Here is a 10,404-nt window from a genome sequence, read left to right as displayed (position 1 = left end):
GCTGAGTAGTGAAACTGTACCTGCAAACAGAGAACTGTGCTGTGTCATCTACAGTGTGCTGTCTGAGATACCAGCAAGCTCTCCAATGAACCCTAATGCTGCGACATGTAATACGCCACGCCACAGATCTGCACTCCTCTTTTTTTTATAGATAATGAATAGACTCATATACAAAGGCTGCTCTGTGTGCAGAGGTTCATACATGTATCATTCAGCATGTTTATTCATTGTCTTCAGGCCAGTTCCAGCAAGAAAAAGAGCTTTAAAGCAGAGCTCGTCGGAGGTGAGACGGGAAAACACTTTGTTGTCTCGGCTCGGTCTGCGCTTGTGTTTATGTTTTCTTTTTTATGGAACATTGCTCGGAGTGCTGTGTTGTGGTCAAAAGAACCAGACGATTCGGTTGAGAAACACAGAAAGTATGAATGAGCTGCACGGAAAAACTTTGTCAACAGCAGAAATTCAATTCCGCGCGTAAACAGGTGAATGCAGGTGCACAGCTGTAAAGGCAGGTAACCTCAGGCTGACTTGAAACTGAATATTAATGGAACCTCATAATTCAGAGTTAGCGATATGTACAATTACGTGATATACATACGTAACAGCTTATTTTGTTGTTGTCTTTGTTGCTGTTTTGTTGTTCTCGTCTGGGCTCTAAAGGCAGAAGCTTCAGTTTCAGGATGATTACCTCACGTTTGTTTCCAAATGAGGTGCAGCTGTCGCTTCTTAAATAAAGGTGAGAGTGGAAAAATTCTACAACACTGTCTCTCTCACTGCTGCTTTATTTCAGAATAATTTCACACAGTGTTTTGGTCTAAATGGCCTTCATCAGGAGGTCATGAAGGTCGGGACGATAAGCAAGCCCGAATGAGGGTTTATTCAAGCTCTGTTTGTATCCTGAAGTTCTGCCCTGTCAGTTATTCAGTAGTTTTTCAGCTCTTTAACAGCAGCTGTCTTTTCTGAGGAGGTTTTAAAGGAGAAAAGGAAGAAAAATACAGTAGAAGAGAAGAAGGTGGCTGGTTACATCATCCTGGTGAGTTCTGAAACATAATACCTTCATGCAGCACAGTGTTTTTATTTAAATGGTCTCCAGTGGGTCACTGTTTAATTTCAGATTAAATATAATAAAAACTATGGCCTTGAGTCATATTATAAATCTGGCTTATTTAGAAACCAAAAGGTCTTTAGTAATAAAGTTCAGGACTTTTATTCTTCATTACCTATTGAGTCTGACAGATTCAAGAAAGTAGTCAAAGAGTCAAACACAATTTGTTCGGGTTATAGAAATCAGTAAAGTTTAAATATCTATTAAATTCTGAAATAAACTCTTTTAGGGCTTTTGAGGTACTTGTACTTGGCTTTTTTTCTCCCCCATTCTACTACTTTCTACTTCTGCTACAGGCAAATATTGTACTTTTTACTCCACGACATTTATCTGATAACTTTAGTGATTAGTTACTTTGAGGATTCAGATTAATTATTCAAAATCTAGTCAATGAATAAATTACAACATACTATCACTGGTAAAGATAAGACTTTTTTGATCCCCCTGAGGAAAATTCACAAGATACCCTGCAGCAAATAAATGCAAAATATACAGCTGAGTACTTCTGTCTCCCCTGGGCATGTCTGATTAAGTTCTTCTTCTTCTTCTTCTTCTTCTTCTTCTTCTTCTTCTTGAGGTCGACGAAGCAGTCTTTCTGCACGGCACTGGGTGGCGCCATGGCGCGCAGGGATTTAAACTTGTTTCGAAATGTCCACCAGGCGTCGCTAAATCACCATCTTTTTCTCGCCAAAATCAATCCCACAATCCCCTCTCACCGGCGGTGTATTCATTTGAATGGCAGACCTGTGAAACGCTAGCAAGCCTGCACAGGGAAGAGTTGCTCATAAGTTTAACCAGTTTTTCGCCTTTTGGATTTACACACCCGAGAGGACCTCATGACCCGTGACAAAATGAATCGGTTGGTGTTTAATTTTACTGTTTAAATGATGTCAATAATTTCTGAACTGCCATTTCTGAAGCCATATGTTCCCTGAGTTGGAAGGCTAACTAGCTTGCTCGCCATAGCGGCCCAGATAGTTACTTTCAACGTCTCCGTGTATCCTTGATAGTTGAGCTAAAGGCTAACAGTTAAAGCTAACGGCGATTGTACGCTAGCTAGGAACATGAGCTAACTTTTAGCTTAGGGACGTAACTAAATGCAGCGTTGCTTTCCTCCAAACATCGACTGTCTTATTTGTGGCCAGACAGAAAGAACGCTACCTTAACTTTAATCCCCACATAGTGACATTTGTACTTGTTGAAGCTCACCTAGCTAATGGTAATGTTTGTATCGCGGTAGCCAACGCCTTTGCAACTCAAATGCAGCACTTTTGTTGTGTTTATCTCATTTGAATGTTTGCCTTTAGTCTTTTAGGCTTTTTTTCATACTGACACTGCTGCATCTTAGAGCACATGCTGTATATAGCAAGCTAACCTGTCATTTGTTAGGCCACGAGAAGTGACTTTGACTCCTGAAACTGAGGTAGATTCACCAGTGATTGTTCCACAATTGTCCCACAATTGTCCCAACAGTTTCCCTTATTGTGGCAGCTGGTAAGCATGAGCTGGTTGGCATGTCTGGCAACAGGAAGTCTTTTACGTCAACGGGAATAAATCCAATGGCATTCAGCGATCCCGCCTGCACCTTTCTGCTGAAAAGAACATGAAGCAGGTATGTGACATGAAAGCAAATAACATGGCTTATTGTGCAAATAATCGTCCAGTTGTCTCTCAAATCCTGGTGACTGTGAAGTACAGTTCAGTGGTCTTGTAGTAGAGACTGTAGTAGTGGCCTCATCCCTTATCCTTTTGTTTTAGGTGGATATTAGAAATAAGGAAGATTTAGATAAAGAAAGGTGAGTCTGATCCCTGTCTGCGGGGTTCATCTATTTATGATCACTCACTCGCTATCCACTTCCCACAGATCATCTCTATCAGTCACTGGATCATTAAGGCACTTTTCCATCACCATCACTGTGTCTGTGGCTTTGAATTTTATGGTTTTACAGCACAAGCTCCGTGTCGATTTGCGGCTGGTTCATGTTAACTTTCCTCTTGCAGATTTCAAGTCCACTACGGAGTGCACAGCCCAGGCAAAGCGAAGCGACCGTCATCTTTCAAGAGGAAGGGTTGTCCAGTGGTGGAGGTGGGCTTAAAGCTGCACCGCAAAACATCAGATGTAGTCCGTGTCCGTGACCGCGGCATGGCCAACAAAGAAAATGAGCTGACGTGCTCTGATGATGTGCGGGGCATGCACTGCAATGACAACTGCGGGCTCCCTGTGAACTCTGCAGAGGCCTCCAAGATGGCAGGGGCCAGCTCCAAGTACAGCGACTTTACTGAGGTGATAGTCACAGTTTAACTACTGCTCTGTTAGGGTAAAAACTACTTTATTGTAATACTTTCTTGGGACTGATCAAGTTGCAACCGTGGTACTGACTGAATTCCCTTTGTGCATTGTTTGTCTGTTCACACAGCTATCAAAGGACCATGAAGCGATGACTCAGGTCCTTTTTGGAAGGAATCTACGACTAAAAGTAGCCCAGACACTATGGCGAAGAAACGCCAGTGAATTAGTGGCCTATCTAATAAGGTAGAAGGGTGACAGCTAATACTACATTTTGATAGTTTTTAATTCCTCAGTTACATGAGATGCTTCATCTTTAATAATTTTTTGCTTTCTCAGAATTCAAGACACAGGAGTGCTGCTTGACTGCTTACCTGTCTTAACAAACAAGTGAGTCTCAGCTGGGTGCTTTGTATTTTTGATGAAGCCGTCTGTTTTCCTTTTAGTGAATCTGAGAGGCTGTAAAATGCCGTGAAGTGGTGAAAAATGTGCAGCAAAGATCGTTTGAGCCCACTTCGTTTCACTGTGTTTGTTTCAGCCTTCAAACTGAAGCACCGTGTTTGTCACTGGGCTGCTGTGTTGACCTCTTGCCCCAAGTGAAAGTCATTCTCGCCAGCAAATACGAAGAGTAAGTGTCACTGAGGAAGAGGAGAGGTGTTTATCTCTCTTTGACTATCTATCTAGGAGAGCTGAGTTGTAGGTGTTTGGATTTGCTGTTTGTAATGAACGGATGAAGCCTCTTTGATTAGTGATGACATGCCTTTACGCTTGTATCTTATGACCAGGGTGACACAGAATTTCCATCTTTGACAGCATGATTTGGCAAAGTTGTCTGCTTTAACTTGTTTTTTCTTCAACAGACACTTAATGGTGGGTTTACACTGGGTTCAATCCGTCATCAGGAAGTGGTGGCCAGAACTCTCTAAGAATGAGAAAAGACTGCAGGACGGTCAGAAGGACGACAGGTGGGCAGTGCATGCTGACAGAAAACCTAACAGTGACCTCATGATCGATGCATTCAGTGGATGCGTATGATTTTCTCTGATGCTACACTTTGATTTAATATTAATTTGTTTCACTTCTCTCATGAACTCAAATGCTAGCAGCTGCATGAGTGTTGAAACTTGTCCAGATTAATTTTGATCTCTCTTATCTCGTTTATAGGCTTCATTTTATCATTAAAATATAAAAACAATGAATATATTGAGCTGTTCACATTTTAGAAAATCAGTCAGACAGCACTTTACGGAAAAGTCAAACATTCAGGTCACAGTTTTAATAAACTCGTTACTGTTTTTCAGAACACAGACTCCCGATTGGTGGTTGGAAACTATTCTGTCTTCATTCACGTTCAGTCGTCATTTAGTGTTACTGCACCTTTGGTTTTGTCCTTCATGATCTACTTGCCCCAATAAATTTCTGTTTATCAAAGTCCAAAGTGGCCTTGCCCTAAAAATGACAGACCTGCTGTGGATGTAAAAAAAAAAAAAAGTCTCAAACACTGACTCAAACAGTAGCAGATATTCATTAACTAAAACATGTGTCTCACAGGGTTTTCTAATTCGAGCTGATTGTCCACCAGGAACTTTTTGAGTTTCTAAAGCAATGTTTTCAAGAAGTGGTGTGAAAAGCTCATCATGCTCCTTTCTGTGGAGAGAAGGTGTTCCTGCGGTCACTGACTGGCGGTCCTGTGTGCACTCACCACATGTTGAAATAATAATGTTTGTGTGTTGATGGCAGGAATATTGAAGTCATGAAGCAGCGGCTGAAGGACTTGTGGAAAGAAGGAGCCCGGTTATGTTTGATTCCAGGATCTACAGGAGAACTGGCAAAGGTGAGACACAAGTTACCATAATTATCAGGGGGTTTTTTTTAATGATGCAGTAGCTTTAGAGATTTGTCAGGACTGGCAAATGGCACTGCAGAAAATGCATTTAATAGCCCTTTGAAAATATGGATTATTCAGACGTTTAGTGTTCAAGTTTTGTCTGGTTACTTGTTTGAAGGTGTCGTGAAATCAAAGGTGCTGCCCGTAAATGTTTTGGAATGATCACTGTGTCACAAACATACACACAGGTGCTCCTTCTGTGTTTCCACCCTCTGTTGATTTTGGGTGGACGTAGCCAACCACTCCCATCCTAAAAACAACTCATGTCCACCGTGAGCTTTTGTAATATGAGTTGAGAGTCTGTATTTGGGTTGTGGTTCATTTGTTTCCATCTTCACATCCTGTTCAGTGGTTCCACAGCATCGAACCATTAAAGAGTCATTCCACGACATGTTCTGAAAGGAAATAATTCACTGGCATCCCCCTTTTACAGTCAGTATTTTACATAGTAGTCCAGGTTGTTGTGATGTGTATAATGGGACTGGGTTGATAATATGTAAAACAAACATTATTTTAATGTTTGCTGAGGGTTTCACTGTCAACCACTAATGTAATCTCCACTTCATGCCGCAGGCCATCGAGGCTTATCTATCTCAGCTGCCCTGACGGCTGTCACTGTAGCACTCTGAGGATGTGACCACTACTGCCGGATCATGGCTGTGTATGGAGCTGACAATGACAACGCCAGAGGAATGGACTGATTCACTCTGCCACTTCAGCTCAGACCTCTTACTGGGACTGAACTTGACAATTCAGACAACTCCCTCGGTTCGAGCTGGAGACTCTTGAGGAGGGCTGAGAGAGCCTCCCTTCAAAAGGAAAAAAACACACACAGCAAATGACTGCTTCACATTGAAGTGGACCGTCTTGTGAAATGGTATATTTAGTGGACCTCCATGAGACTGGGTGTAACGTCGCTCTATGAAGTGCCAAGCTCTTTGTCTCTCACTACACCGCTCTTCTCCATTCAATGCAAATGCACTTGTGGATTGTAATGAATGCGCCGCCGTTTTGATGTTCTGCACCTGGATCCACCAGAATCAGGAACTTGAATCTGCAACAGTCTTAAATTATTGGAGCTCCTCCTGTTTTGTTTTTGTTTTTCGCCTCTTCATATGACGTTTGACTGTATAATGTAAAAATAAGTGATTCTTTTAATCTTCTTTTTAAATAAATTTGAGAAAACTCATGATCTTCTATGTTGTTTTTATTGTTTGTGTATGCAGAAAAGGTACAGTAAGAACAAGCTGTGACATCGCAGGAGAAATGAGCTTCAGCAGAATTGTTTCGATATTAGGAAATTTTGGCATAACAAAGTATTTAAGTAAACATACATAATTGTGAGTCCCTCCTAATCTTGTTTAATAAGTCATCCAGAGCGGTCAAACAAGTTTGTCAGCTTGTCTTGTTTGCTGTTGGTGCACAAAAATCTAAATAAGTTTCCATTTCTGTTCATCTGAGCAAAAGTGTTAAAACGGTGTCGATGGGAGGTAGAACCGTTGAATAGGACAAGAGCGATGGAGACAAAATACAGTAAAACAATGGAAACTAAAAACTATTCATTGTAACAAATGAGTATATTCTTATAGAGTTTATCCAGTATGAGAAGTCTTGAAGGAAAAGCAGATATTGATTATGAGGAAAACTGCATTTTTTAAATTTAGAATAAATCCAGTTAAAATCAAATTTGCAATAAACTACTTTTGTGATCTTAATTTTCAAATATAGTATGAGCTAGCATCTGTGAATTGTATTTAAAACGTTAATTTCCTCAGACAGTACTGTACATCTGACTGTGAGCTGTCATTGTCGGTTAGTACAATAAAGGTTTTTTGAAAGTGACGTCATTTTCCGCAGAGACAGCTGATGCGCCGAGTCTTCCGCTTCTTCTCCGGACTGCTCGTGAATACATGTTGACGCACATACAGTTAGAGCTCGTTTTAATTTGACTCGGACGGACATTATGCTGCGCAGGGAAAGAATAGCGCTTGTATGGCTTCTCGTGCAGGCTGCGCTCGCCGTGGCGTGGTGTTTCACGGACATGGAGACAGGGCCTGGCGCAGGTGTACCGACACAGACGAACGGAGATCGGTTCAAAATCGAGGGGAGAGCGATAGTTCCGGGCTTGAAAACACAAGATTGGGTCTCCTCGGCCAGGATTCTAGTGGAAGGTGAAGAATATGTGGGATTTTTGAGGTAAGAAACTGCCACAGTTACACCCGTTAGCTAGCTAGCCTGTTAGCGAGGCTATGTAGCATTAGCATAACCAGCTAGCTTAAACGGTTGTGTGTCGTGTTACTGCTGGAAACCGCACGGCAGCTGCTGTTGTCAGATGGCAGGTCTTAACCGTCCTGGCTAATTTACAGCTTAATACCAACCGAGACAACAACCTGGTTAACGTGAATTCATTATTGCTCACCCGTCAGTGAACTTTGTTCTCAGTGTGAGCTCAGACAGGCCTTTTCTCTCTCAGGAGCTGTAACCAAAACAAACCTCGGTCACAAGAGACGAGTGTGCGGCTGCAGTCTAACAGCTGATGTATAGTAGAGATTAATCGATCAACTAAATGAATATTTATGGATTTTTTTTATTTCAGAAAAGAGGTGAAAATTCTCAGATTCCAGTTTCTTAAATGTGAACATTTTCTGGTTTCTTCACTCCTCTATGGCAGTAAACTGAATGTCTTATCTTCTGTTTGTGGACAAAACAAGACTTTTGAGGACGTCATCTTTGGCTCTGGGAAACATTTTCTGACATTTTATAGACCAAAAAACGAATCGATTGATCAAGAAACTAATGGGCAGATTAATCAACAGTGAAGATAATCATTAGTTGTACATTTAAATCGGAGACCTCCCACTCAAGAAACATTCACTGTGTTTTAGTTTCATACAGCCTGTTATTGTCTGACAGACAAGTATGAATTTAAGGCCATTTAACATGGAACAATTACACTGTGTTTTACTGAGAGATGTTTCTAATATTTCATCTACCCCCACTGATATTACATGACTGATATTGTGAAAAGACACTTTTCACAATATAATTTAGTTGAATAACGCCACAAACTGCAGCCTCCAGTATGGAGTCAGATCACCACCTCTGCCTCCTGAACCCTCATGTTGTTACACTCTCTTGTCACAGAACTGATGGGAGTTTTGCTGTGAATGACGTCCCCTCGGGATCCTACGTCGTGGAAGTCGTCACTCCTAATTACAGATTTGAACCAGTGCGCGTTGACATCACATCCAAGGGCAAAATGAGGTACGATCCATGAGTGAGAAGACTAACACCACACGCTCAGATCTTTCATGCTGAGTGCATCAGCCTTATATTCCAGAGGCAGCTCTGACCCACTAAAGTAACCGTGTGTTGTTTCACAGGGCGCGTCTTGTGAACTACATCAAGACTTCAGAAGTAATTCGCCAGCCATATCCTCTTCAAATCAGGGCTTCTGGCACTCACAGCTACTTCATGAAGAGAGAAACCTGGGGCTGGACGGACTTCCTCATGAACCCAATGGTAAAGAAAACACACGATGTTGCACTGAATTTGCAGAATATGTATGAAATTAGTTTAGATTTAGGTCATTGGGGCCAGAAAATGCAGGATGATGGGACAAAAGTAGTCCTTGATCTTCTGGTTCTGTTGTTTAAATGAGTCTTTGTTGCTCCTGTAGGTTATGATGATGGTTCTGCCGCTGCTGATCATTGTTCTGCTGCCCAAGGTGGTCAACACCAATGACCCAGAGATGAGAAAGGTAATCAATAATAGCTTCAAGTGTTATTTCAGAAATATGGTATATACATCGAGTTCATTATGCAGTTTCTCTGAATTGTATTGGATACATTCTGGTCAGTTTGATAATTATTTATTTATTAGTGGAACCAGATAGTGCAGGTTCCTGAGAGAATAGGGTTTGTAATGTCAGCAGTCACAGAAATGCTTTGAATTCATGGTACCCGGTCTGTGCCTGACTGTGTGTGAGGACATCATAACTGTGAGAAATCAATCAGTGAGGGTTTCCAGAGCTTGTCCCCAGCCTTCAGTTTTCCATCACTGCCGTCTTTACAGGAAATAGAGCAGTCCATGCACATGCTGAGCCCCAACCCCGAGCTTCCAGACGTCTCCGAGCTCGTGACCAAGTTCTTCTCTGGCTCCAAGGGCTCCAGCAAGGCAGGCGGCAGCAGCAAGGGCACCAGGCCAGCTGCCAAGAGGAGGTAGTACTGCACACGTCCCCTCAGTCTGCCTCACGGAGCTTGAGTTATGCCATGGAAGCAAGATTTTTAAGTGTCATTTTTTCCCTCTGGGTCTATTGTACAGATTTCTTTGTTGATAAATTGATTTCCTATATGCTATTGGGAACTAAGAAAAAAATAAGATTTTTTTTTTCATACTGCACTGATAGAAATTTCTTAACCCCCGCAAAGCCCCTTCATTTGCTCTATACTTTCAACACGTGGCTCGACTACACTTCATCTTTTCTGTGCTAACCCTCCGGTGTGCGTTTGTCCACTGCTGCTAATTCCACTACCTGAAAGAGAACATATATACAGAGATTTTCTTGTTTTGTCAAGTTCAGTAATACGACTGTGAATGAAGATGGATTGAATTTTAAGACTGATAAATTCTTATTTAACTAAAAGCTTAGATAAATAAATTGCAATGGTATATAACAAGTGTGTTTTTATTTCAGATCATCTTGTCTGTTTGAGAGTGAACACATGGCCTTCTCAGTTTTTTTCAATTACTGTGTGGCGTACTGTATGGCCAGAATTCACACGCTGTACATTTACGTGCCTAAGGTGTATAAATTAAAATGATAATCATTGGCGGTGCGCGGGATGAAAGAGCTGTGTGGTTGCTTTCAAGAGCTCTAGAGTGTAACTGACTTTACTTTTAATAAAGCGGACAGTAAAGTCCCAATAAAATGTGTTTGTGATAAGTGACGAATGATTCTTCAGTAACAACACAGGACGACACAACCAACTCAAGGTCTAGTTTTTAGCCTTTTCAGAGCTTTCAGCCATATCACATGGTCTTCATTAGCAAAGGGTGCTTGTTCAGTTGTGATGGAGGTGAAGTAGATTAACCTCCACAATGACTGAGCAGACTCCATCAAAACCG

The 10,404-nt window shown here is 41.6% G+C and overlaps 2 protein-coding genes across 2 annotated transcripts; both read left to right on the top strand.

Moving 5' to 3' along the window:
* The first annotated feature begins 1,822 nt into the window (after nt 1-1,822).
* On the top strand, nt 1,823-6,466 carry katnbl1 (katanin p80 subunit B-like 1). The gene is made up of 10 exons (XM_076755600.1): nt 1,823-1,961; nt 2,576-2,714; nt 2,861-2,898; nt 3,104-3,386; nt 3,520-3,635; nt 3,729-3,779; nt 3,928-4,017; nt 4,250-4,354; nt 5,130-5,223; nt 5,851-6,466. The coding sequence occupies exons 2-10, from the start codon at nt 2,706-2,708 to the stop codon at nt 5,881-5,883; spliced, it is 819 nt and encodes a 272-aa protein (XP_076611715.1). The 5' UTR covers nt 1,823-1,961; nt 2,576-2,705; the 3' UTR covers nt 5,884-6,466.
* Nucleotides 6,467-7,111: 645 nt separating this feature from the next.
* emc7b (ER membrane protein complex subunit 7b) lies at nt 7,112-10,222 on the top strand. Its single transcript, XM_076756227.1, has 5 exons — nt 7,112-7,473; nt 8,422-8,541; nt 8,661-8,799; nt 8,957-9,037; nt 9,352-10,222. The coding sequence occupies exons 1-5, from the start codon at nt 7,241-7,243 to the stop codon at nt 9,499-9,501; spliced, it is 723 nt and encodes a 240-aa protein (XP_076612342.1). The 5' UTR covers nt 7,112-7,240; the 3' UTR covers nt 9,502-10,222.
* Nucleotides 10,223-10,404: the final 182 nt, after the last annotated feature.

This window comes from Chaetodon auriga, chromosome 18, assembly GCF_051107435.1.
Source record: "Chaetodon auriga isolate fChaAug3 chromosome 18, fChaAug3.hap1, whole genome shotgun sequence".
NCBI classification, from domain to species: domain Eukaryota; kingdom Metazoa; phylum Chordata; class Actinopteri; order Chaetodontiformes; family Chaetodontidae; genus Chaetodon; species Chaetodon auriga.
Note: the sequence above shows the minus strand (reverse complement) of the source record. Positions and strands in the feature narration are given on the sequence as shown.

What these genes read in the sequence shown, in the direction of transcription:
- katnbl1 (XM_076755600.1), top strand. An exon ending in AGTACAGCGACTTTACTGAG is followed by an intron (nt 3,387 to 3,519) that starts GTGATAGTCACA and finishes CTGTTCACACAG; the next exon opens with CTATCAAAGGACCATGAAGC. An exon ending in TTACCTGTCTTAACAAACAA is followed by an intron (nt 3,780 to 3,927) that starts GTGAGTCTCAGC and finishes TGTTTGTTTCAG; the next exon opens with CCTTCAAACTGAAGCACCGT.
- emc7b (XM_076756227.1), top strand. Translation starts at nt 7,241, where the DNA reads ATGCTGCGCAGGGAAAGAATAGCGCTTGTATGGCTTCTCGTGCAGGCT. An exon ending in GAATATGTGGGATTTTTGAG is followed by an intron (nt 7,474 to 8,421) that starts GTAAGAAACTGC and finishes CTCTTGTCACAG; the next exon opens with AACTGATGGGAGTTTTGCTG. An exon ending in ACTTCCTCATGAACCCAATG is followed by an intron (nt 8,800 to 8,956) that starts GTAAAGAAAACA and finishes TTGCTCCTGTAG; the next exon opens with GTTATGATGATGGTTCTGCC.